This window comes from Ambystoma mexicanum, chromosome 10 (genome assembly GCF_040938575.1).
Source record: "Ambystoma mexicanum isolate Mex_15411 chromosome 10, UKY_AmexF1_1, whole genome shotgun sequence".
Lineage (NCBI taxonomy): Eukaryota > Metazoa > Chordata > Amphibia > Caudata > Ambystomatidae > Ambystoma > Ambystoma mexicanum.
In genome coordinates, this window is record NC_090932.1 from 1,288,002,996 (window position 1) to 1,288,030,914 (window position 27,919).

Consider the following 27,919-nt stretch of genomic DNA (forward strand, 5'->3'; position numbering starts at 1 on the left):
TGACGTCTTTGCTGGTTTTAGGACGGAGAGGGAGGTTAATCCTGGAGACCAACTCACGGTCCACATTGTTAGGGAGAATTCTCTGTTTAGGCTGAATTTCCCTACCCAGTGAGTCCCCCAGCAGCTTTGCTGGATTTCTGGGGTTTCTTTTTTTCTCCTGCCAAGAGTGAGACTCTTTTACCCTCACTCTTGGGCATGTTTGAAGTGTGTTTCTTTGGTTTACCTTGTGTTGAATGGGCTATGGGGTCTTTTACCCCATAGGGCCACATGTGTTTTTATGATGTGGGTTACACAGCACCCTCCGTGCAGTAACCCAGGGGTGTCCTAGGGACTCCCCAACATAGACTCCATACCCTGGGACTGACTACTGTCTCCCAGGGCATGTAAAGTCACCAATGACTTTACTAGTCTTAAATCCTGAACAGAACCAGTACAAACCATCATATCGTGGACGTACTGGCTGGGGCAATTCGATTGCCCCAGGGTCTGTTAGTCGAGGGGGCACGTCTCCGTCCCCCCTAATCGAGCTTTGGCTGGTGGCAGTGGAAACTACTTTTTATATTCAACCGCGAATATTTTCCTATGGGATTTACCATTGTTTTAGGCTACTACATTTATTTATTTATTTACGGTAGCCTCGAACATACCGCCGGTTTATATATTTATTATTATAACTCCGGTTGGGATTTTTTGCCAAAACTTGATTCAAAAATGGCGTTGGCGTTCGCCTCTGTAACTCTGACCCAAAGTGGAGCCCTTTGTTCCACTTTTGGCGGGCTTCTCCACAGAAGCCCTCCAAAGTGGTGCCACTCTGTCTGGGGTACTTAGGAGGGGTGGAGGGGGATTTAGGCACCCTGGACTGAGTTACCTTGGTAACTCAAGTCGCACTCCGTCCTGATTGGCCCAAGTGGTGAGCCGGCCGGCTCAACACTTAGCATGTTTGAGTGACAGCTAGGCTGGGTGAATGGGGGTTTGCTGCATAAAAGCAGGGCTTTGGGGACTGGAACTTTAGAAGTCGCCACAGGACCCAAGAATCCGACGAGGGAAGAGCTGAGCCGACCTGCTACGACGACACCACCGGTGGAGCCCTGCTGAACCGTCTCACCACTTTTCCCAACGACCGAGGAGAGCTCTTAACGGAGTGTCTCCTTCCCTTGACTGGTGGGGACAAACAGTTTTCACCTTCTTTCCGCTTCTTCGAGGTATCTCGTGGCCGCCTTGCCAGTGCCAAGCACCCCGGCAACCGGAATACCCCACTTTTACCACAACCGCAAAAGTCAGTACAACCCTTTAACCGGAGGACTCCGCGGCTGGTTTCTTCCCGGGCAGTGCTCTTCAGCGAGATCTTCTTCTTCTCTGACCGACGTCGAGCCTTGCTGCCACTGCCTGGAACAACTGCCACCGCTGGAGGATCCTTCCCGTTTAAGGTACCGTGTTCCGCCTGGCTTCCCTTGCCACCGACTGTACGGGGTAGTTTTAGCCCCCGGCTTTCGAACCTGGGACCGCCTGGGACACCCTAGCTAAACTTTCTAAGCCTCTCTAAACTCTTTCCGAACTCTTTTGCAAGACTCTGAATCCCTAATAACTGTGTGATCTGGGGCACATTTTCGCTCTGTCTGCTCTAAGAGTGGGCCCTGCCTAGTGACTTTTGCTCACCTGTGACTTTGTGCTTCCCTGAACTTACTAAAAGTGTTCTTGACCTTAGAGTGGTGTGTTTATCCTATTTCTGCTCTTTTTCCCTCCCTTCTTTAACCCTACTAGAGTGTCATCTAAAGTTAAGCACTCACCTCTGTTTGAATTATGTGGTGTTAACCAAGAGTTGTCTAGTTAAGGAATAAGGGTTGGGGCTGTTTTTCATATAACTGTGTTCAGAGTGTTTTACTATATATTGCTAGAGTGTTTTCAACTTATGTGTTCTTAAAATAAATAACTATATACTTTTGAAACCAAGCTCTTGTCAGTGTTTGCTTGTACTATTGTGTCTGAGTACATATTGTGTATACTTTACATACTGCCTAACTCTTCCTGAGGGAAGTCTGACTGCTCAGCCACAGCTACCAGGTAAATCTTGGTGGTATAGACTGCTACCAAGTGGGTTTACTGCTATACCTGTAGTCTTAAATCTTTTGCAGTGTTCCCCAAGGGAACTGCACAGGTTTCTGCCTAACACACATAATTTCCAATAGCCCCGCTATCGATGTATGCCTTTATTGCATGCAACTGCTTAGGCTGTTCTGGATCTACGAGAACCATTGGCACTATGAAATGCAAGGTCTGAGAGTTAGTTTTCAAGCTCGGCAAGCGGACCCCTACGCTTGTCGGGCTGAGTTGTTTCCCGAAACAGAGTCTTCAAGGTTTTTATCAGCGGCCCCTACCGCCTTTCGGGGCGGTTTTGCCGGGCAATCTCGTAGAAAGTGTCCAGAGTTCCCACAATAAATACATAACTTTAATTGCCGCCTCCTTTCACGTTCCTTTTGAGTTAAAGGTCCTTTAACCCCACCAATTTGCATAGGCTCTGAGACATCAACTCCCTTGGGGTTAGCGTGGGTCTTGACCAACACCCGGGTCTCAAACCTGGACCAATCTGCTTTTCTGTTCTGGAGTCTGTGATCCAATTGGACCACTAAGTCTATATATTCTGTGCATTCTCGGGGCAGATTTACAACTTGGGCCAGGACATCTTTAAGTTCTCCACGTAAACCTCGATAAAATAACGTGATTCTCTTATCCTCTGGCCACCCAGTTTCTACAATTAGTCTATTAAAGGTTGCAATGTAGGATAGGAGATCCTGATTGCCCTGTTGCAGGGATAGAAGTTCATCATCCAGAGCCTGCCCCTGAGAGTGTCGAGCAAATAACCTTTCCATGCTTGCTTGAAATCCTTGAAAATCATGGAGAATCGGATCATCCTGAGTAACCAGTGGAACTGACCAATCGGCAACGCAGCCGCTTAGATATGACAATACAAAGGCTACTTTGGTCTGATCATTAGGGAAGGCCCCAGGCCTGCATAGGAAGTGCAAACGACACTGATTCATGAATACGGCAAATCGTTTGGTGTCCCCAGCAAAGCGTTCGGGTGGGGCCAGCGGCATGTTTCCAGGTAGATTAATATGCACAGGGTTACTGGGAACCACAGGAGCGGGGTTCCCTCCGGAACCGGGAAGAGGAGTTTGTCCAGCTTGACTTTGCAAAAGCTGTCTGGCCAGGTCATCAGTTCTTTCCTTTGATATTATTAATTCCCTCTTGAGGGCATTAGTCTCTTGACGAGCGGCATGTACTTCGGCCCGTAATTCCCCCAGTAATTGGGCCAACTGATCAGTCTCAGAAGTTTCCATAGCGCCTGGGTGGGAATTTGTAGGAAGGCTTCGCGTTCTGTAACGCTCACCTGACTCCCACGGAGGCGCTGGCCTGGTTCGCGCTGTTGTGACCTTGTCTAAGGTGATCCGCAGGGGTCGGGAGACGGACTGGACCGGGCCCCAAATCTGGCTTGTCTGACTCGCAGGTGAAAATAGGGGGTTAACTGTCTGCGGGGTAATGCAATCGGCCTCCCACTTACCCCTCTCACCCTCCTCAAAACCCTTCTGTGCTTCCCCGTAGCGTCTCACCTTAGGGTCTGGAAGGACAAGCTCTCCATCCTGCTTCTGATGCAGGGGCGCGTTGGTATCCAGTTACTTCACTGGATTTTCGGATTGGTGAGAACCAAACTTGCATGGCTTCCAGGTAAGTTTTTGATAAGTGGTTCCCCTTGTGTCCATGCATTAATGTTCTAATGCTACTGTCTTTTTCCCCATAGGGGCCGGGGTACGGAATGCCGGGGAACAGGCACCGACCCGAGATGAGAGGTGAAATCCTTGTGGAAATCAGGTAAGTCTTTAATGAGCGTCTTGGTAATGGCTTTTCATTCGCTCATTAACGCTGATGTCTTTTTCCCCTTAGGGGCCGGGGTCCGAAAATGCCTGGATGCGGCGCGGACCCGAAACGAAAAGGGAATGACCCAGCAGGTAAGTCTTAACATGGAGATTTAGCTTCCCTTTTCCCTTCTTTCTCTCACCTTCGTTATTGTCTTTTTCTCCCTAGGCGCTGGGTCGCGACTGTGAATCCGGATGGTCGCTGCAGAACATGGAAGCGCCCTGTAAGATGAGTAGAATCAGGCGCTGCAGCGATCGATGTGATGTGCTTTTAAAAATAAATGTCTTCCTTTTCAGGATCGTCGGCGAAATGTCTCCAGGATGCAGATTTAGCAGGTAAGGCCTTTTCCTTCTTCTGTTCTCTTGTTCCCTTCCTTTGCAGGTGATTCAGGATGCTGGCAGGCGTGGCAGAAGTCAGGATGCAGGAGCAGACACGGTGAGTGTCCAGCTGCTAGATGCAGAACAACGCGAAGCACGTTTGGCTGATCGGGTGTGGTTTAAATAGCCTTGGAAGATGTTCCTAGAATGTGTCCTTCCTCCAATCAGGTATGTATCCTTCCCCGACCACGCCCGGGTGGTAAATGAGTCCCACAGGTAAAGTAGTTCCTTTCAGGCCTCAAGGAGGCTGGGGTTCAGCAGCATGGTCTGCATCAGGTAAGTGCACCCAAACACTTTCATAATGAGCCTGGCGCCTATGGCGCCAGGACTGACGTTTTCTATGAGCCTGGCGCCATAGGCGCCAGGACACTGTCCAAAGGGCCCCTATAAGGGGTTGCTGGGACCTTCCCCGGGGACTTGATGTCCGCTTTCGGGGACGCAGGGCCTGAGCCGGCTCCCCAGGAGCGGGCATCATGACAGGAAAGGATTTGGCCTTGGTGAATAGGGTTTACATCATCATCCAGGCATAGATGGTCTATGTATGAATGATGATAAAACTGAACTCATCACCTTGGGTACTACTGCCAGCCTAAAGAAATTAAGCGCAGCTTACTCATCCTTCATGATTGATGGCAACACCATCAGAGTGGGACACGAAGTCAAAACACTGGGCTTCTACCTGGACTCCAACTTCTTTATTAGACAGCTGAACTCACTAGCCTCCTCCAAGGCTTACACGTGCAAATTGATCCGCACAGCCAAACCTTTTCTATCCGTCACCAGCTGCCTGACCTTGGCCAGAGCCCTCATACTATCCCGCTTAGACTACTGTAACGCCCTTTATCTTGGATCCTCCAAAGCCATTACTAGCAAGCTTCAAACCCTCCAGAATAATGCACTCAGAGCGGCCCTGGGCATCTCCAGAAGAGACCACATCACAGCACACAGCCAGCAGAACAACTGGACCCCTATCATAAACAAAATCTCCCTTAAAACTGCTTCACTCACCCATAAGTCCCTTAATAACACGGCCCCCATCTACCTGATCGACAGATTTCACAGACTGACATCCTCGAGACCGACAAGGTCAGCATACAGAGACTGCCTCTCCGTCCCTAACTACAAACGCTCTACCATAGGAGGTTATAGCTTCCCAGTGAAAGTGGCGAAACTGTGGAACTCCCTACCACCCACTCTTAGAATGGAGTTACCCTACCAAAACGTCCGCTCCAAGATGATGTCTTGGCTGAAGACAGCTGCCATCTAAACATACTGAGCCAGGACGTCTCTCCCTCCTGTCATCTGGACACACAATTGTTAACTGTATATTTGTATATATTGTTTGCTCTCCTCCATTACTACTGTGTATATGCCATGTATATATTTTACTGTCTGCAACTAAGTTTCGCAAATTCTTGTATCTGCTGCGCCCTGTTACCCTAGGGTATTCCGGCGCATTACAAATAATAAACAAACAAACAAACAAACAACTTGTCAAACAGAGGCTTGGTGAAGATATTATACATATTAGGGGAGATGCAGGAACCTTGTGGGACCCCGCAGGTTATTTTAAAGGGGTCGGCAGAGGCTGAAGTAGAGAAGACTCTCATGGTCCGGTTAGCTAAGAAGGATTGGACCCAAGCTATAGCATCTTTGGTGAAGTTGGCGGCAGATTGGAGGTGGTTGCATAACACTGCATGGTCCACCAAGTCGAACGCTGCCGACAAGTCCAGTAGGAGTAGCAAAGCTATTTTTCCATTATCCTTTAGTTCTTCAATTTGTGTCTTAAGGTCTAACAGCACTATTTCAGTGCCATGGAGAGGGCGGAAGCCCGATTGTCGTGAGCCAAGTAGGTGGTTGGCTTCTAGATAGTCCTGAATTTGTATGTAAGCAGCTCTATCTAAAATTTTAAGTAAAAATGGCACAGTGGTGATGGGTCTGTAATTGGTAGGGATAGAGGTGTCCATAGTTTGTTTTTTAAGTAATGGTAGAACCCAGGATTCTTTAAGATTGGCCGGTACTGTATTAGTTTTAAATGAGGAGTTTATCAACTTGGAGATAAAAGAGGCTAGGTCTCTAGCTGCATCCCTTATTATCTGCGCTGGGCACATGTCACCTTTACAGTTAGAAGGTTTGAGGGAGAGTATTATTTTTTCTGTTTCAATTATGGAGTCTTGAATCTAAAGGGTGTGGCTGTCCTAGTCAGCGAAGGTTGACTAGTTTGTTGGTCAGTGAGTGGTAGTGAGGCCTTTTTTTTGCAATTTTACATTGTAAGGACAAGATTTTATTCGATAGAACATTTTGTATGTTAGTACACCATACTTTATCCTTTGGGGCATTGTCTACCGGTTGAATTGGGGATTCTAGTTCGCGGAGGATGGAGAATAATTCTTTAGTGTTGGATTTAGCTTTCTCAATCCTGTCCTTGAAGGTGTTCTTTTTGGCTTTGGTTATTTCTTTTTTGTACATTCTCGCAAATTCTGTTAGGTTATTTTCAGAAGGGGAGTGACGCCAAATGGACTGGAGTTTCCTTTTTTGTGATCTTAAGGATTTGAGTTGGGGGGTGAACCAGGCATTGAGGTGCGCTACTTGCCTAGCTTTGCACAGTTTGACGGGAGCAATCATGCCCAGTGTCTTAGTCATAGCATTGTTAAAGGTATTTACCAATGCGTCAGGGTTATTATTTTCCATTCCAGAGATGGCAGGGAGGAGAAGAGGGATACGTTTTTCAGCAGTGATGTCCTTCTTACTTCTGGTAGGGAGAGGCGGTGCCATATTATTAGGCTTGGGGCTGAGGAGGTCTAATGCGGCAGAGAAATGTATTAAGTGAAGATCTGTCCAGGATTGTGGGACGATATCGGTAATGTTGATGTTGCAATTTAGTCCGGATACCCAGTCGAGGGTCCTTCCTTTGATATGCGTTGGTGAGAGGACTTTGCGTAAGACCGTGGTCATTTAGTAAGGCAGTAATAGATTCAGCATGTTTGTTGTCAGTATCATTAAAGCCTAAATTGAAATCTCCAAGCAGTAGTGTTTGGGAGTGATCTTTGGTGTTTTCGGCTAGAAGACTGGTTAGGTCGTCTTTGAAGGTGCCTAGAGGCCCAGGGGGTCTATATATCAAATGGATAGTTAGAGTACGGTTGTTGGAGAGGGGCAATTTGGTGGTTAGTACTTCACAGGATGTTAAGGGAGCTGAGGTGGAAAGTCTAATAGGGTGGGTTGTTTTGAAGCTGATGGCTAGGCCACCACCTCTGGCATTCGGCCGGTCCACTCTAATGATTTGGTAGTTGTCAGGAACTGCTAACATGAGAGTTGGTCCTGCGGCCTCATGTAACCAAGTCTCAGTTATGGCCAGTAAATCGAGATTGTCATCATTTAAGATGTCTGCAATTTCAGTTGCATGGGCTACCACTGATCTAGAGTTTATGAGGGACCCTGTTAGCATTAGGGTACTGTCAGGGTTGGCAGTTAGCGAGGTTTTGTGAGAGAGGGTATCTCGGGAAGTGTGATTTTTAGGGGGAGTTTTGTCCGTGGTATTAGTAGTTTGCATTAGTGTGGAGAAGGGGTTCTTAGACCGGGTAGTCGTTCGATTATTGACGTTGTTAGGGAAGTTTCTATAAGGTTCATAGATAGGAGACAATCTAGACCTAAGTCTCAGATTTCTATCCTTAGGAGGGTTTGTTATGATGGCAGTGGCCATAATGGTTATGATGGCACAGGTATGTAGTGCCGTCTGCGCTAGTTTAGTCAAGTAGGCAGAGGTCAATGTCAAGCTATGCTGAGGACATACTAACATCTAAGTGTTGATTCAGTGTAGATGAGGGGGGACGGGACTTCTGTGCTATAACGAGCCTATGTTGTAGTTAGAACACATCTAGGCTAGTCAATGCAAAACACTCAAACTAAATGCAATTATGGGCACAAGGCACATCTAGGCTAGTCAAAGGAAACACACCTAGGCTAAATGCAATTGTGGGCGCAGGGCACATCTAGGCTAGTCAATGCAAAACACACAAGCTAAATGCAGCTGTAGGCGCAGGACACATCTAGGCTAGTCAATGCAAAACACACATAGGCTAAATGCACTTGTGGGCCCAAGGCACATCTATGCTAGTCCATGCAAAACACACATAGGCTAAATGCAATTGTAGGCGCAGGGCACATCTAGGCTAGTCAGTGCAGAACACACAGGCTAAATGCAATTGTAGGTGCAGGGCACATCTAGGCTAGTCAGTGCAGAACACGCATAGGCTAAATGCAATTGTAGGCGCAGGGCATATCTAGGCTTGTCAGTGCAGAACAGACATAGGCTAAATGCAATTGTAGGCGCAGGGCACATCTAGGCTAGTCAGTGCAGAACACGCATAGGCTAAATGCAATTGTAGGCGCAGGGCACATCTAGGCTAGTCAGTGCAGAACACACAAAGGCTAAATGCAATTGTAGACGCAGGGCACATCTAGGCTAGTCAGTGCAGAACACACATAGGCTAAATGCAATTGTGGATTCAGGGCACATCTAGGCTGGTCAATGTAGCCTAATAACAATAATAGATTAAGATGCATGTAATTATTTGAAGCAATGAAGGTAAGTCTAAATATGGCGGGCACAGTGAAGGCTATGAGTACATATGACTGGTGAAGCAGTGATGGTTCAGCTAAGTGCTATAGACCCCTATAAGGGCTAATCATACAACAATAGTAGTGGCTGTTGTTACTTTCATCAGTCTAAGGTCAATAGTTAATAGTTAGGCAGTAATTCATTGGATGCAGCACATAGGATACATTTGTCTATTCATAATCTCGCAAAAGTGGGGGGGGGGCATGTAAAATCACTATGCAGGCACATGATATATTACAGTCACAAATGGGAGCATGGTGAGCAGCAGGACTTCGTGCAGAGAAGTCCTTGGCTTCGGCAGCTGCTGGTGGGAGTAGATTGGGAGGGTGTACTGGGCACGGAGCACAAGTTAAAGGCAGACACGTTCAGAAATGTTTAAAGACAGCCATAAAATGCCAGCCACTAGGCTTTAATGTTACCTTCAAGACGCATGGGTGCTGGGGTAAGCCACACAGGGATTCCGGCAGAAGCAGAAGGCTGGGGACAGGCTGAGGACAGGAGGCAGCCTTGTTTCCTGTGCCTTGGTGAGGTGGGCCGGCTTTATGCCTGCCGGCACCTGATAGGCCAAAAGTAGCACGAGTAGCCTATCCGGAGCCAGGCAGCTGGGCTTAGGCAGAGGTAGGTGGAGGTGCTGGTCAGCTAGTTCTCGGACCGCCATCTTGGAATAGGAATTCCTTGTGGTGCTCAATGGTGGATTCAGAGAACAGGGGGCAAAAAACGATTTTGGCAACGTTTTTGCATTTAAAATAAAAACGGATGTGCAACATGCACGCACTTCGGAATTTAGAGGTGCTCAGATGAATTTTCGAGCGCCTGTGCAAAGTAGCTGCCGAATGGCAATCTGCTTACCAGAAATGCTCTGGAGGGGGGTTCTTTCTTCCTAGCCTGAACACTGCTCCTGCAGTGCCCAGATGGAGCTACTGCTCCACTGTAGGTCGTAGGTCTGTGAGGTCTCAGCCTCTGTAGGGGAGATGCCCGCCCTAGCCTCCCAATGGAACAGATTCCGCCGTGCTTCACCTAACCTCTGAGCCATAGGCCGCTCAGGTGGTGTGCCACCTGGCCCCAGGCCGTGCCTCGAATCATTGCCTTTTCCGCTTACCCGACCCACCTACCTACAGGTCCAGGATGCGCCCGCTGGCACCACCCCAGCACTCACGCTGCTCCACTCTTGTTGGGGCCAACTATTCGCCCCCCCTCCTGTTGCTCTCCACTACACAACGCTGGTCTCTGGGGTGGTCCTTCTCCTCCTAGTGGGTCCTTCGGTCGGCTTCGCGGGAATTCACTGCGCTACCATGCTGCTTTGCGGCTCAATTCATCTGCGTGTCAAGGCTCAGCAGCTTGTAGGGCCTTGGCTCTGCCGGAGCTCACAGGAGCATGTCTGCCATGTCTCGCCTCTTGGCCATGCCCTTGGACATTTTTAGTAGATCTCTAGTGGTTCAGCGAGCTTCAGACTAAGATTCTCCATTTCTGTACTTACCTGTGATTTTCTATCCAATTTTTAAAGTCATCCTTTAATTTCTACAATGGTAAAAAGTACACGAAACACTAACTGCATTAATGCCTTATCACAGTATTAATGTCTGGTGGCCAAGAACAATTCATTAAGGCCTCAGAGGATGGAACAAAAATAAACTTTAGCAAAACCTTCTAAGACTCAATGAACATTTCAGCAAAAGATTTTGCGAAAGTTTACTGTAGTTCCACCCTCTCTGAGGATGATGCATTAATGCATTGTTCTTGGCAACCAGGCATTTATACTGTTATAAGACCTGAGGACGTCTACATTAATCGTAAATTGTGTGTTTGGGCTTAAGGACTGTAAATAAATGTTTCCCTCGCTGAAGAATTGTGTTTCCCTTTTAATCCCATAACATGCCATAGGGGCTAGTTGCTGACCAACAGGCCTATTGCCTTTCACATCTATTAGGGTTGGGATGTGCCTTTAGGACACTGCACTTAGTTCTGCAGGCTACTATGTACTTACCTACTGATTGGGTTGTATAGTATCCTGGTTCTCCCCCTCCTGCTGGTATTTTATGTTGGGTGCTGGCCCTTGGCAAAGGACCCAACTATACAGAGTGGGGTGATTTTTATATAGTAATTTGACCTGATAGTTTTATATGTGTGACTTTATTAACATATATATTTTTCAGTGCATCAGTGTGGTGTATTTTCGCGACGTGTGTGTGTGTGTGTAAATGTACCTCTGTGTCAATTTACTGCCCTTGTCTGTCTGAGTTAAGCCTTGTCGTCTGCCCACAATTCTCATGTTTAAGAAAGGTTTGACTTCCCTTTCTTGTCAAGTGTTTTAGCCTTCCCACTAGGGGTTAGTTGTTGTACCATCCTCCACAAAGGGTGGTATAAAAACTGCCTTGCCACTGTAAGGAAGCCTGGTATCAAACAATAAGACTGACACAGGTGATCACAGTTCGAGGGTGTTTATTGAACCTCAATTGGGTTTGAAAAACACCTATCTAAACCTAAATCTAAAGATGGGAGCAAGCTACGACCATCAAATAATAATAACGCTGCCTTAGTGGTGTCTTGTCAAAATAAAAGGGGCCTATACTAAGAAAACCTATTGGCAATCCTTACCTCTAAATACAAATAGTATTGGAAACAATGTTATACAAAAAAAAAAGTGTTCAAGAAATGATAGGTCAGGATATCTGAGCCATTGGCTCCCCTTCCCCCAGGGTCGGACTGGGGCAAGAAATAGGCCCGGTCACCCAAAAAAAAGTGTCCCACCCCTCGCCTCAAAAAAGTGGCCCACCCCTCGCCTCACGACCCTTAACCTCTGATGACATCACCGGAAGTGATGTCATTTGACCCCACGCCAAAGTGACATCCCGGGAAGTGATGAAACATGACCTTTCACCCCTTGACAAAACAGGAAGTGTCATCAAATAGAATTGTTTCTAAGTACACTACACTATGAAAAATATGGTTATGATTTCACTAAGGTGATATACATTTCATACAAGAATGGATCACCATATGTATCATTAATATCTGTGTGTATAGATCCATATTGTCAAATTACTGTGAATCCAAGCAGACGTCCAAAGCCACATGATCTATGTTATTGTATAGCACTTAAGCTCTTTTTAATGGAACAAATATGCATACAATATCATCCAACCTGTGTTGGTACTCATTAATCGACCTAAGGATGAAAGGTTTTTGAAAACAAATGTGGGGAAAAAAAATGGAATTTTTTTTTTAATTTTATTTTCCAAACCAGCCCAGGCATGGCCAGAAACCGGCCCCCACTCCCCAGTGGCGATTTCGGCCTGGCCACGGGCCGAAAGGCTGAGGAGCCAATCCGACCCCGCCTTCCCCACGTTTTCAGCACGGGACAATGCAGCACACTTGAGCTTAGCACACTTTCTAGCTTCACTAGCACGAGGGTGCACTTCAAAACCTCAGCATCAAGGCCTTCTGTGCCAAAGTCTCTTTGTCATTCAAAGTCTCTTATATTAGAGGGCATGATGCAACAAACAAAGTTCCTTTCTTCTTAGGATTTCACATGACCACAATTTCTCAGGTGATTCACTATTCACCGCAGGTCCCCCTCTGCCGGGCTCAGACCCACTTTGACACAATTTTCTCAAGATTTTCACGTATCCAATTTCTCGGGTAGTTCAGTGTTCACCCTGGGCCCACCTCTGCCGGCTCAGACCCACTTTAACACAAAACCTTCAATCGGTCTCCCTCTGCCAGGCTTGGACCAATCTACTTTAACACAAACCTTTCTTTACTGAATCAGCATCGAAGACTTTCGACTGTGCGTGGGATTTTGCTTGACCCATCGCAGGACCACTTCGATTCACACTTCTCTACAATCGGTTTACTTTCACTTCTGTCACTTCTCAGCTGGATACTTTCCAGAGACCTTCGATTGAGCACACACGCAGTGCCGGATCACTGTCAAATGCATCGTATCTTGGTTTTAAAGTTCAATCACTGATCATCAGTTCAACTTTACTTGCGTCTTTTATCACACATGTTTTGACAATGTTCGTTCCAGCGCTCCCCATACAATGTTGGTGCTTGCAACCTTGGCTTCAACACCGACCGGTCTTGTATCGGTCTCCCCAACTCACTGGCTGTGTTGATTTCACTGACACTTCTTTGTTCTTGGAGCCAAGGACGGTACCGCATCGGCTGGTTCTTCTCCCCGCCTTGATTATTGACACAGGAGGGCCCAGAGTATCTCTGACATGCAATGTAGGATTCTTCAGCCTGGTTTCCTGGTCGTGCACTTTCTATTCTAGAGGTTTCTTAAAAGTAACAGTTCCTTGTTGCCTTGCTCAGAGTGTGCTCTCGTAGTCCGCCTTTTATCCGTGTGGGGGAGCTTAATTGTAGGTGTGTGTGATGATCAGCAATTGCCTGACCTTGCTGGACCATTGTATTGGGACTTGTCAGGTATACTGCTCAGGTGTTAAGTTTGTATTCTCTCATAGCAGGTTGTCAGTGTGAAAGTGTTCATGTTGTAAAAAGGGGAGAGGGCAGAGTTCCTAAATATCCTACTGGATAGGACGGGGTAAAGGTGTTACAGGGAAGGGGATACCGCATCTCACCATCCGGTGTCCCACTCCGACTCCCCAAAGACTGCTCACCCAGGTGATCCTCCTGCACTGGTCCACCCCCAGGAACTGGACCGAAAACCGATGGCCGTGTCCTGGCCATCTGGATGACAGATCCCTGGGCACTAGTGGGTGAGACACTTTCTCGTTTCTCACATCACCCCTGACAGCATCCAGTTCTGAACACTTTCACATACTTCCATCCCTTCTTCTAAGCCCTCCCCTTGATCTTCGGGTACTCTAGCTATCTGAAGAATCGTGAGCTAGGATCGCCGTGAACACAAATGACTTGGAACAGGGGGTCCTGGACTGTGTTCCTTATATGCAACTAAATCAAAGTGAATGGTCGTTCTCTTATTCCCCGATTCGAACATGGATTTTGCTGGGTCTCTGTAGACCATCACTAGAACGCTGGAGCCTTCTCTTCTTCGGGGAACCATTCATTACTGTCTTGAAGCCTCCTGTGAGGGCGGGGGGGTGTAGAATTCTTCTGAAAGTCTTTACTTTAGGAGCTCTATCTCTGTAGGCTCTTCCTTCCACTGGTCTGGGTACAATTTAGCATTGTGCACAGTTTTCCGGCAGGCACAGCATCGGATCACATTCTGACACAGTCTGGGCCATGGTTTACTAGGAAGGGGGGCCCAACCTTTTGTTCTGATGCTGTCTATGAAGGAAAAAACCTTCTTGGGACTGCACTTTCTTCTTTGACACTGCCACAGGTTTGGCTTTCTGGGCTTCCTGGCTCCTCCTAGGATGGTTAGGTTATCTTGGTGCTGGCTGAATGTACACCAGAGCCTTTAAGTGGTCCTCTATGGATGTTGGCCTTGGTTTGACCCATCTGAGGCGTTGGTCCTCATCGAATGGTTTGACTGGGGATTTTGCATCTTCCAATGATGCAGTGTCTGATAACCCCAGTTGAGTTTGGCTCTCTCTTTGGGTTTCAACCCGCTCTCCAAACCTAGCTTCAACTGAGTATTCTAGGTCCTCAACCTCCTCTATCACCAGTATCTTTTCCCAAAATCAATGGGTTACGGGTTGGCTGGATTTTAGTACATAGGTGTTGCTCCCTTGGTTGAGGATAATGGCCCTAACCATCTCTTTGGTAGTCTCTAGGAAGTGGTTATAGGTAAACCTGGACTTTGCAGCAATTCCTCCATAGAAGCCTTCAGAAACCTTCACAAATAGACTTATCTTGCCCAGCACCTTCCCCCTTAGTGCGACCACCAAACCACCTCATCTCAATACAAGTCACAAATGTCCTCTCTCGGTGTAGCCCTTGTGGGTGATCAAGCTGTCTTAGTGATCTAAACTATTTTCCGATTTCTTCCTGGGCAGTGGCAAGAAAAATTAGTGGGAGACGTGGTGTGACAGAGGGCGTTACATTAACAATCAAGGGACGTAGGGGGTTTTAGAAGCTGCCTCTGTATCCCTCCCACCAACTCTCCACCTCCACCTCTGGGGCAGAGTTTGCTCTGGGTTTCGCCCGGGTAGAGCCTTGCCCCAGGTCTGGAGGGGTCCTTGTTCCCCTGACAAGGTCCTGTCACGGACCCTGTAACAGTGGACAAATTGTACCCTTTTGTCGACTAGAGTTAAAGTGGACTGCTCTGCCACTGTACCATTTTAAGAGAGGTTGGGCTTCTCCTTTGGGCTGGGTTACTCTTCTCGTAGTTTAAGGTTAGTGTGGGTTGCACACCATAATAGTTACAATAGATATAATGGCTTCAACTACCTATTAGAATGTTTTGGCACAAGTAATATTACACTACAGTAAAAAATACAACAAAACAATTTTCACAATCAGATGGCTATCCCAGCAAGGATGGTTGGGATGTATACATTAAAGCCTCCAAAGCATTACTGAACACAGTGTACAAGCTCTTTGGTCTAAAAATGTGATGCATTACATTGTAGCACAATGTAAACACTTTTCAGCAGCCATGTGTCAAATGTATTGGTATAGCTTGATCCAGCTATCACATTTACCTTCGGTCCTCAAACTTCCCCTTCTTAATGGCAGATTCAAGTTCTGGAACCATAAGTTCATAAAATGCAGCCAACCTAAAGGAAGAACAAAAGATAAAAATAAGAGTTGCAGGGACAATATATTCAGACAGCAAGGAATGGGGAGTTGGGACTATGAGGCAACAGTTCTTCCACAACAGCCAATGGACTGCAGTGCTAAAATGATTCCAGAAGGGTCTTTCTACAAGAAAGGCCCCAATTACATCAAAACAGTTGTGGGAAAGTGTAGCATGAGCTACTGAAACTGCTCTACTTCACTCATAAGGAATGATCGACAGAGTTGAAGCCCTTGCTCAGTCCTAATTTTGCAAGACAGTTGAAGGACCATGTAGCTATAATAGTATCATATGGAACGATTGTGTAAATTGACTTCACATAACATTCTATGGACTGAGAGGGGGTAATGAAATTGGTATGGCTCAAGAGATGGGGCATGTGTAATGTGCCATCTGACTGGAAGAAGTGAACTTATGAATCCATAAGGGCCAAAGAACACTTGTCGCTGTGATTTGCTCAGATTGGTGACCATGGCCCTTATGTGTCCTACCGGGTCCTGACCTCCCACACCCCAATCGCCCAAAGCCTCCACCCCTCCCAGCAATTTGCCTTGGCACCCACTGGCCTATGTCACCACTGGCCTGCACCTACTTATTTATTGGCGGATGACCACTTCACATACGCCTTTACTGCTGCTCACTCCCTAGCACTTACACCCCCACTCCTTCATCCCCCTCTCTCTCTGCACTTGCAGGTACTGAATGCTCACAACACCCAGTAAGTCTGCCTCTATCTTTCATTGTGATATTTGTTTTTAATTCCTATGCTCGCTCCCAGTTGTCCTGTGGGCGCTTTGAAACACAATTTACTTGATGTATAAGCGCCTAACAAATGCACAATAAATAAATAAAGTTCCATTTGTTTGTATGGCTTGAAAGTGAGGAATTTATTCAGTTGTCCCTGATCCTGAAAAGCTGGGTAGATGCAGTTTTCCCCTCTCTTACATTATTCTGCATAGCAACTGAGCTTTGTTGGCTAAACCTCTGTCTCAAATGAGACATCTTTCACAAATGATTTGCTGGACAACCATGCAGCAAATTCACTCATTTACATTAGTTTCTCTGTTATGAAAGATTTTTGTGTTGCTGCTTTCCCCCCCACATAGGCTTTTATGAGAGACCCTTTCTTTTTGCTATTGTTGACTGCTGAGCTGTCTTTTCGGAGGTAAGTAACTCGCCTAGCTTTACCTTCCTTGGTACTTTTGCCTTTTTTGCGGAAATGGATCAGTCTCAGAGTCCTCAGAATCTATTAGTACTATGTCCCCTTTAGTGGATTTCTAGTATCTTTAAAGCTGCACACTTCAACTTAAAGTAAAGTGTGGCGTGGCAAGCCAGAAGAAGGACTCGCACCACAGGACATATTATCAAAGTTTTATTTAACTTAAAAGAAAATGCCTGGGGATTTTGCATCTTCCAATGATGCAGTGTCTGATAACCCCAGTTGAGTTTGGCTCTCTCTTTGGGTTTCAACCCGCTCTCCAAACCTAGCTTCAACTGAGTATTCTAGGTTTAGCCTCATTGCTAAACAGGGATTTCCCTTCCTAACAAACTATACTAAGGTGCTGGTTAATAGTAAAAATACCAAAAATGGCCCATTGTCCAAACCCATCCTCTAAACTGGACCTATCACTTAGAATAAATATCAAAGAAAAACTAGGCAGAGTGTCCCGCCTTCAGAGTTTTTTCCCTGATCTCTCTCAGGGCTTTGAGGAATCCCTCCTGGTTTCGGATTCAATGCTTATCTTTAGAAAACAATTCTCCTGGTTTAACAGTTCTTGACAGTCTGTCAAAGTTCCAAAAGTTTCTCAAGTTTACAAAATAAAGTCTCAAGTTCTTGAAAAGATCAAATGTCCAAGTTGTTGTAATCCCTATCCACCACTTGGGTGGGTTCCTCCCTACTATGTTCACCTCTTTGTTGCCTATGTGAACCCCTCAACGTTTTTCTTCATTTTGTCTTATTGGGCCCTGTTGACTACCTTGAGTTCCTCTATCCCAATGTCTCACTTATCTCCCAGGGGTATTGGTAGCCGCTCTTTCCATAAGCCTCCCTTCGTTCTCGATAGTTTGTGAGCCGTTTGGCGGATTACAACATTGAGGTTTTCTCGGGCTCCCATAACCCTGGAGTTTCTCTGTCCCAATGTCACACTTGTCAAAGGGGTATGGATAACTGCTTTTCCTCTTTGGCTCTCTCAACTCTTGAGGCGGTTTCTGTGAGCTGTCTGAAAGTCTACAAAAATCAGTTTTCTTGAACTCCCTTGGGTCACTGATTCAATGTTCCACTTATTTCTCACGGATATAGGTGATCCCTCTTATCACCACTTGGGTTTATTTATTATGTCTCACTTATCTCCTTAGGGTAATAGTAACCCGTCTGCCCATATGCTTCTCATGGTTCTCGGGAGTTTATTTGAGCTGTTTGGCTGATTACAATATCCAGGTTTCTTGGGCTCCGTAACCCTTATTGTTACTTGCTTCTCTCTTTCTATGTCTCTCTCTGGGCCTCTATGCCCCTGGCCTTGGGTTACGGTAATCCCTCCTTTGTCCCCTTTTCCTCTCTGGTCTCTCTGCCCCCTCCACTATGAGCATCCCAGGTACCTCCTATCTCGTAGGGTTTGCTCCAGTGAGGTGGCGTCTGTCCAATAGTGACATTCCCTTCTAAACATGAGCGTGTTGTGTGTGCCGCTCATATTAGCGTTTGTGCTCTTCTGCTCCCTTGTTGCGAGCAGAGGATTCATTCCCCCCTAGAGTTCTGGCTTTGGTGTCGTTTCTCAGGCCCACAACGTCCTCTGTGTGGTCGTACCTCCAGATAAGGCCAGCTCTGCTCAGTCTTGGCCTTGACGATTCTGTACAGCTCTGTACCGGGTTGGGGGCATCTCTCTTCTCCTGCTTCTATCTGCGCCACAGCTCGGCTATACCCCTCAGTGACGTGCTCACGTCCGAGGCTCACCTCTGCGTATTGCTTCTTCTCCATTCAAGGGTGACTGCACCTTTATTCTCGCTGTGTGACCAAAAAGGGCTGCGTTGCATAAGATCAGCTGTCAAGCCCACAGAGAGACCAGCATTGTCTTGAGCCAAACATCCGAAGTCACTTTCAGTATTATTTTGAGTCCCACAACTGAATGTAACATCAGTTTCTCTGATTCCTATGTATGCAGAGAATGCTTTAGTTATAGGGAGTTCCTCACAGCAATGGGAGTGCTTGTTCTCTTGAGGGGAGTCACTCCCAGTGAGGTCCCGCTTTCCCAAACCCCGGGGGAGGGTTTTGCTGAGCCAGCTAACCTCCCTTGCCTCAAAGGGGTTGGCTCTTCCTAGGGGGGAAAAAGGGGCAAAACCTTCTGTTTCTTCACACTGGTTAAGATACCTAGTATTGTTATAACTTACTTTTGTAAGCTTGCGGTTACAATTTGTGGTAGGTCAGAAGGAGGAGGCGGGCTAAATGGTGGCCCTTCTTACAATTCTTATTATTATGATAAGAAATAGGCCTATCTGTCCCTATCACAAAGGTCTGCCCTACCGAACATAAATCTGTTTATAGGCCTTGTAGTCTTGTCATCAGTATAGCAGTCCAAAGTAACGATCCGTCCTCTGTCAAAAAGATATCCTATTCTAGCCCTACCACTAATTACATACCAAAGGAAAAGGAAGGGAATCGGGAGAATGACTCCCTTCTCCTGGACAGGCTTCTTCCAAGATTAATAGTCTATTTTTTTTTAAGAATATTTTTATTGCCATTTCTTCAAACTTAAACATCGGGACACAACACAGTCTCACAAACCCCTCCATCCCACCCCCCTCGCTCCCCTCCGGTTAAACGTCTATGCATTGTCTTTGCAACCCTTGGAAGTGTTCATTTTAAGCTGTAAACATATCAAGAATGTGGATGTTGTGTGGGCACCATTGCAGTATATAATCGCTTTGCAGGAAGTCTATCCTCCTGAGCCATTCTTGTGTGGTTGGGGGGGTCTTCTGTTTCCATTTTTGCGCAATGGCTAGCCATGCTGCTATTAGGAATCCGATAAAGTACTGTTTTTGAGTTTTCGTAAAGGACTTATCTCGGGGGGCCCACATACCGCACAGCCATATCTCCTCTCCTAAATTGGCCGCGCCCTTGAAGATTTTCTGCATCTATGCTTTCACTTCCGTCCAGAATTGTTGCAGTACTATACAGTCCCACCAGATGTGTCTCCAGGTTCCCAAGGAATCACATCCCCTCCAACATTTCCCTTGTGTTGTTGGGAACATTTTGTGGATTCTCACTGGCGTACAGTGCCATTGGACCATCACTTTCGTCCAGGCTTCCCTCGTTTGGACGGCACGTGTCCATTTTGGGATTATTAGCCAGAGGTATGTCCATTGGTCCCAGGCAATTTGTTTCCCTAGGGTTACTTCCCACTTTTTCATGTACTGCCACGTTATGTTTTGTTCTTGGGCGTTTATAAACTTGTAGAGTGCGGAGACAAATTCCCCCCCCCCCCCCGTTTGGGTCAACATATATGTTTCAAATGGGGTGAGGTCCCTTGTCCATGCTATTGTTATTCTTGGTTTTGAGAGCCAGTGGTGGAGCTGCTCGTACTGATATCTATCCCTTTCCGTGAGGCCCAGCAGCTCCTGGCAATCTGAGAAGGTTCTGATCTGTTGGCCTTCTATCATATCCCCCCACCTTTGTGCAGTCAGCCTCGTGCCATTTCCTGAAGGATCCTTTCACCAGTCCGGGCAGGGGGGGGGGGGGGGGGGGGGGAGTCTGGATTGTCAAATAGTGGCATGAAGGGGGCGGGATCCTTCATTAGGGTTGGTTTCCTTCTTGGTTGCTCTTTTCCATATTTCCATGGTGGTGTTCATAACTTCGCTAAGTTTGATGTTGTGATGTCTGTGCTCGGGTCTCCTCCATAGAAGGTGGCGCAGATTTGATCTTGCGACGGCTCTGTCCTGTGGCTCCCACCATTTTTCTGAGTTGTCTGTGATCCATTCATGTAGGATCCACAGTTGTGCCGCCTCATAGTATTTTTTTAAGTGGGGGAGCGCCATTCCTCCATCTGATTTAAGTGCAGTAATCACCTGTTGGGACATTCTCTGTGTTTTGTTTTGCCAAATGTAGTTTGTAATGATTTTAGAGAGGGTCTTGAAGAATGTTGCCGGGATTCGGATGGGGAGAGCTTGGAAGTAATACAGGAGCCTAGGCAATATTGTCATTTTAAAGACCGTTATTCTGCCCCACCAGGATATTGATAGAGGGTTCCATCTGTTTAGGTCGGTTCTTACGTCTTCTATAAGTTTAGGATAGTTTCCGTTATAGAGGTCTTTTATTTTATGGGTCAGGGTTACTCCCAAGTATTTCACTCCTCCTTCGGCCTTTACTAGGTTTAGGTCTTTAGTTGTCTTGTATATTCCCTCTGTGTCTCTCGCCAGGGCCATTACCGACCATGTCTGCTCGTTTATTTTCAGCCCCGATATCGCTCCATAGTCGTCTATCTGTTGGATAAGGAGGGGGAAGTGTGTTGCTTGGATCTGATATGGTCAGCAACATGTCGTCTGCGTATAGCGCCATTTTGTGCGTGTGTCCTCCCATTTCTATGCCCTTGATGTCCGGGGCCACTCTGATCTTCGCTAGTAGGGGTTACAAGAAGATTGCGTAGAGTAGGGGCGACATGGGGCCTGTTTTGTTCCCCTGCCTATTATGACTGGGTCCGAGAGTTCGCCGTTGACTACAATCCTGGCCCTCGGTGAGTTGTAATTTGCACAGATCATGCCGATAAAATCCTCCCTCATGCCCATTTTCCGTAGTATAGCGAATAGCATCGACCACTCTACCCGGTCAAATGCTTTTTCAGCATCCAGTGCTATTATTGCCGATGGGATTTCCATGATTCCGGTCTGTTCTATGAGGTGGATTTTTTATCTTATGTTGTCGTGGATTTTCCTGTTGGGGATGAAGTCTGATTGTTCTTGGTGAATCAATTTGGGGAGCAGGAGTGCAAGCCTGTTGGCTAGGACTTTTGTATAGAGTTTGGCGTCGACATTGATTAAGGCGATTGGTCGATATGAGCCCGGACTTTCAGGATCTTTCCCTTTCCTATGGAAGACTAGAATCTTGGCGTCATTCATAGCTATATTGCGCGTTGACTTGAAGGTGTTAAATATGCACAAAAATGCCGCCTGTGCCTCTTCGCTCGGACGCTGTGACGTGTACAGATTCTGGTAGAATTCTCGGAAAACCTCTTTTATATTCTTCGTTTGTGTTCTCTTAACTCCCTGTCCGTCCGTCAGAGTTTTCACTAATTGTTCTTGCCGTTTGCCTTTTAGTTGTCGCGCTAGTAGCTTGTCTGCTTTATTCGATTTCATCACGTACCAGTGTTTGGTGTGAAGTAGTTGCGTTTCAGCTCTCTTTGTCCTTATCAGTTCTATCTGGCTCTGGATGTGACGGTAAGATCTCTTCATTTTCCTTGAGGTGTTCTTGGTCATTTCTTCCCTTAATTCTTCCAGTTTGGCCCCCAACTCGTCTTCCCATTTGTGTGAAAGTTTATCTTTTTGAGCTTTCAACGCTATTAGATGTCCCCTTATCACCGCTTTGAAGGCTTCCCACGTAGTGCTCGGGGAGACGCCCGGGGTAACGTTATTCTCAAAGTATTCCTCAATTTTCTCTCTGATTATTTCTTTTGTTGCTATATCTTGAATCATTTCTCTAGGGAAAGACCAGCGCCATAGGCCTGATTGTTTTCGCAGTTTAGGAAGGGTAATCCATAGTGGGGCATGATCTGATAGTGAGATTGTACCTTTTTCTATGTCCTGTATTTCTCCGACTAGGCCTGCTGTGGCCCATATGTAGTCGATCCTAGAGCTTGTATCGTGTACGTGTGAGTGATACGTATATCCTTTAGCTGATCCTCTGAGTCTTCTCCACACGTCTTTCAATGCCAGGTTGTGCATTGTCTGAGTGCATGCGACGGAGCCCCTTGTTGGGAGGTTTTGGGATTCGAACAATCTTCTGTTAGATTCCACGCTAGGTTGAAGTCTCCTGTTAGGATCACCTCTCCCTCCGCAAAACTTTATAGTGTGTTTATTGTTGCTTTGATGAATCCTTCCTGGCCCGTGTTCGGGGCGTAAAGGGTTACAATGGTTAGTTTACGGTTGTCTATTTGGGCCTTCACAAAAACGTATCGGCCGTTTTTGTCCGCTAACGTCTCCTTGATTTGGAGCTGCAGATGGTTGGCGAAGGCTATGAGTACACGTTTTTTTCTCGTCATCGTTGGATTGGGTGATTTGTTTGTAGCCTTTTATCCGAAGTATGTTTTTCCTCTTTTTCTGAATGTGGGTTTCTTGGAGCAATATTATGTCGAACTTTTCCCTTTGTAAGAAGTGTTCAGTTTTCTTCCTCTTCACAGGTGTGTTCAGCCCTCGAATGTTAAACGTTAGGATTTTCAGCCCCATTCTTTCACGTGAACTTGGGTTTTCTTATCGAGACCTTCCTGTGGGTTGCCATGGGATGCATTTGAACCGCAGTATAAGTCTTCCCCCCCCGAACTTTCCCTTGAACACCCTACCCTCCCCCTCCCTTTCTTCCCCCCCAACATTGTCCCTGAGGAGGGCTCTGGGCCCTATGGTTGCATAGGAGCTACTATTCCTGGTGCGTTCATTTTATTCTGGATTGCGTGATTGGAGTCTTGTCCTCCTTTTCTCTGTTTGCCATCCCCTTGGCTGTCTCTGTTGTTTTGGGGGTTCTCTTGTTTGTGTGGGATCAGATTCGTGTTCCTGACGTCCCATAATCCCAAGGCCCTCTTCGCATGTTGTGATCCGATGTTGCCTTTCTTCCCATGAGAATAGCAGGCCAAAGGGGAATGTCCATTTGTACCGGATTTGTTTTTCTGATAGGATTTTGGTCAGTTGACTCATTTCTCTTCTCTTTCTGAGCGTGGATTGAGCCAGGTCCTGGAACAGTAGTATTTCTCTGCCATTCATTCTTATTTGATCCAGTGTGCTGGCCTTTCTCAATATCTGTTCCTTTTGAGTAAAGCTAGTCATGGCCACTAGGACGTCTCTGGGACGGGATCCTGGATCCCCTGTTCTCCGGGGGCCTACCCTGTGTATTCTATCGATGCAGATGTCTTCCCCGGGATCGTCCCCCAGAATATCACGAAATACTTGTTGCACTGCTGAGCGGAGATCTTTATCTTCTACTGTTTCCGGCATATTTTTGATGCGAATGTTTGATCTTCTCGATCTATTTTACAAGTCCTCGCATTGTGATTCGAGTTCCATCGCCAGACGTGCGAGGCGGTCTTGTGCCTCGGCTTGTAGGGTCGCCTCCTCGTCCATGTTCTGGACCGACTTTTCCAGGTTGTCCGTCCTCTACTCTAGGGATTCAATGTCTTTTTTTACCTCCTGTACTGCCTGCTTCAGTTCCCCTTTCATTTTAGCGAATTGTGACTGAGTTGAGGCAATGAACTGGTCTTGGAATTCTTTAAACCATGTTTTCAGGTCTTCTCGAGTGGCCATGTCTAGTTCTTCGCTACAATCTATTGGGTTTGCTTCTTTTACTATTCTGTTTATTTTGTTGTCTTTGTCCTGAGTTTCCAGTTCCCCAAATGTGTGTCAGATCTTGTACCTGCTTGACTCCTTTTTTGTTTGTCGCTGCAGCCTGTGACCCCTGCCTCGCCTTGGCTTTGGACATGTGTGTGATTTCTTTGCCCGGTGCGCTATCCCTGCATCTTTCTCTCCATGGGCCTCCCGGGTTCGGATACTTTTGTGTGGGGACGTTTTCGCCGTTGTGAGGTCTTTTTCTCAGGGGGCTGGTGCGGTTCCGCGTCTGTTATTGCTCTCGGAGTTGCGAGTCTCTTATGAGTGCCTGGGGGTCTGTTCCTCTGGGTGCCAAAATGCTCCCCACGGGTCCGTTGTGTGGTGGTGGCCCCGGTCCTTTCCCAGTGTGGCCTGTTTTAGTGGGACCGCCGAATTGATTCTGCCTGGGCGATGCAGTTCCCTGATCGGTTTCCTGATTTCGGCCCCTAATCTGCGTGCTTGGGCCGCGTAGCTGGGTGCGCCGTGGGGGGCCCTCCCCGGAACTCTGCCCCGCCTCGTACCTGCTTTTCGCGCCTGGATCGCTAGGACCTGGATCACTGGGTTCCGCCGCGGTGTGCTGGGCCTTGCCGTCCGCTCCCCGCCGGTGTGCTCTGGGGTGCGGTTCCTTCCGCCTGGTGCCTCCCTCTGCCAGGCGGTCGCTCGCCCGTCCGGTCCCCTCCTTTACCCTGAGCTTCCGAGTCCGCCTGCTTCTCTCTCATTGCTTCCCTGCGGGGCGGGGGCCGCGGTCTAGATTCGCTTAGGAGTACACTCCGGCAGAGGTCCGGATATCCCCTCCAGGACTCGCTCCTCTGTTTCTGGCGTATTCACTGGCCCCGCGCCAGAGGCGCCTTCCTCGGTCTGGCGGCGTGGCATCTTGGGCCTGCACCAGCAGGGAGACTGTCCTGGGTCAGGACTGGGGGGGCACTTCATGATAGCCCGCAATCTGTTAGTCCCGGCTCTTCTTCGCCCTTTTTCTCTGTCCGATGAAGGAAGGTTTGTCTTGGAGGGCACAGCGCCTGCTTATTTCATTTCTTTATTGTCGCGGTCCGAGCTTGGGGACGGAGCTACGCTCACGCACGTCTACCCGTCTCGGCCGCCATCTTGGAATCCCTCTAATAGTCAATTTTTAAATAGTTCTTGGAAACCCTGTGAATCAAGTCCTTTAATTTTTCTAGGGGATTTTCCCATCTTTTATGCTTCCCCTTTCATCCAGAGAATCTTGCAGTGTCTCTAGATGGCTTTCTATCTTTGGAGTATCCTTCAACCACTACGTGGACTTAATGGACTGTCATTCGCCCCCTTTAAAGTATTCACAACCACTGTGACGAGTATGAAGAGTCCTGTGAGGAATCACAATATCATCACTCCTTTCCCTGAGATAAGCTCGCCCATTACGTGGCCAGGGGACGGCAGCCGCTACCCGATCCTGACCCTGGGGGGCGGCTATTTGAGGGGTTAACTCTTGGGGTGACCAGATGATATTGTTGGAGAAAACCACATGCTTCCCATTCCCTTTCAGGTATGTTTCCTCAGTCCCCCATGCCTTAATGGCATATTGTTACACTCATCCCCACCTCCTAATAGATCTATTTTGATTAATCCTCAAACTCCGATTATGAAGAATATGATAGCAACTATGACGAGGCAGAGGCAGAGAGTAGTATTCGCGTCCTTTGACCCATTCAGAAAAAAAGAATGACTGACACGAGGAAGAGCAACAGAGTAGTGAGGATTACGAAGACCGGGCGACCAACGCAGCAGTCTAGTTGTTAGCAAATGAGTAAGCAAGCCGTGAAGTTCAAAAGCAGATCAGCTGCACTTGATGAGAGGAAGGAGCGAGGAGAGCTGCATACGCCGAGCTGCCTCGCCTGCCGTAGGACCACAGAGCACTATGAAGAAAGCAAGCAAGCCATGGTAGGCGACCGAGGGGTGAAAACCGACACAAAGTCAGAGAAACCAGGGTGCGGGCAGTTCCTCCGCTGCAGCAAGAGAGTATTGAACTGATTGTTTATTTGTATAGCGCCCATACACAATGTGTTTCAAAGCGCTTCAAGGAGGGAGGGAACATCGGAGAATACAGTTACATTCTTACAGGTCCTTGAAACAAATCAGAATGTGAGAATAACTATCATATCATAACAGGTAGTACAAGTGCATGGAACAATAAGGGAGATGTGAAGAAGGAAAAAAAGGAGACAATACTAGCAGTAACATTACTATGACTGATGGCAATTGTTGCAGTGCAAGAATGACAAGAGGAAGGGGGCTGGGGGAGGGCAGAGGAGAGAAACAAAACAAGTGATTATCTTAAAGGGTCAGAGACTGATCTACAAGGTAGTGCTGGGGAGGAGAGGACAAAGGGAAAAGGGGGGACACAGATAAGCTATTATCAGAAGTCAAAGGACAGTGATAAGAGTAAGTGCTTAGATAATAGAAAGGTGAAAGGGAGAAGGGGAGGGAAGATGGCTGCAGAAGGCAGGCAGCTACAATTACTATGCCCTACGGTAATTGGGGTAGTGCTGAACTTACACAGGCCAAGGGGTGGGAGAGGAGGAGGGGAGGGCAGGCTGCTGTAAAAGACAGGCGGCTACAATTACTATGCCTGATGGCAATTGAGGTAGTGCCTGAGATTAGACAGAAGGAGGGAAAAGAAAGGGAAGGAGGGGAGGGCGGGGTGAAGGAGGGAGAGGAGAAAAGAGGGGGGAGGGGCACAGGATGATAAAGCAAGCAGGGGACGAGAGGGTGCAAAGAGACCCATTAAGGAAGGCATGGGGTAATAGGGAGGAGGACTTGGAGACAATCACGGGGGCCATGGGGTGAGGAGGGGACAAAGAAAGGGAGCAGAAACTGCACGCAACGAAAGCAGACACAGCGGGAGTGCAGCACTTGATAGGGAGCAGGCGAAGCCAGAACTCCGCAGCAGGAGAGAGCAGAGGAGAGCAGAGAAATGCTGGAGACAACCGGTAAGCCCTGGGAAGGAAAAAGGGTTACCAGGTTGCCAGCAAGCACATTATTCTGCTGAAGCCATAATAGCAACTGGTGGACCTAAAGGAAACAAGTGGGTTACCGGGTGGCCAAATTAAGTTAATCACTTCTCGAAAACGCAGCGAGAGGGAAACAGCACCGCTGCTAAAGAAGTGAGAATATTTGTAAAGCAAGTTGTTCATGAGTTATTAAACTAAGTTGAAAGAGTGACTTGCATAATAAGGTCCTGGTAACGAATTATGCCAAGTGAAGTTAAGTATCTCCATAACTAGGTATGTGTGGGTTGTATAACAAAGTCCTGTCAGAGAAATATACCCAGTGAAATTAAGTAGTATGGGTGTAACAAAGTCATGGCAGGAGAGTGTACCAGGTAAAGGTTGATGCATGTATAATAAAGTCCTGGAAGGAAGGTGCACCAGGTGAAGTGAATGTTAGGCATTTGTGCAACAAGCCCTGGTGGGAGAGAGTCCCAGGTGAAGACCAAATACCTATTTTAAAGAACTTCAAGGAAGGCCATGCCCTTGAATTAATGAACTGCTGTGGAATTGTATAAGGAAAAATAGAGCCTTTAGGAAGAGACAGTTCCTTGGGATTTGCAATGTATAAAAGGAGAAGAGAAAGCTTGGGGAATGCAGCTGATAGCCCTAGAGAAGGAAAGCGTATCAAGGGGAGAGGGAACTTAAGAACTGTTTTTGAAGTGGTGTAACTTAAGATAAAGAAAAAGTCTCTGCAGGAAAGACTCCTTTCAGCGTTCCAGAGTCTTCGTTCACTGCTCATTAGTAGGCGGATACTAATACCCACCAGAACTGC

General features: G+C 47.2%; 1 protein-coding gene across 3 annotated transcripts in view; it reads right to left on the bottom strand.

Annotated features, from left to right (window-relative positions):
• Positions 1–27,919, bottom strand: part of ASCC2 (activating signal cointegrator 1 complex subunit 2) — a 1,015,237-nt gene that overhangs the window by 442,611 nt on the left and 544,707 nt on the right. For all 3 annotated transcript variants that reach the window (XM_069619287.1, XM_069619286.1, XM_069619285.1), the window contains one exon: positions 15,480–15,554. In XM_069619287.1, coding sequence (XP_069475388.1) covers positions 15,480–15,554 — 75 coding nt within the window. The remainder of the gene's footprint in view (positions 1–15,479; positions 15,555–27,919) is intronic.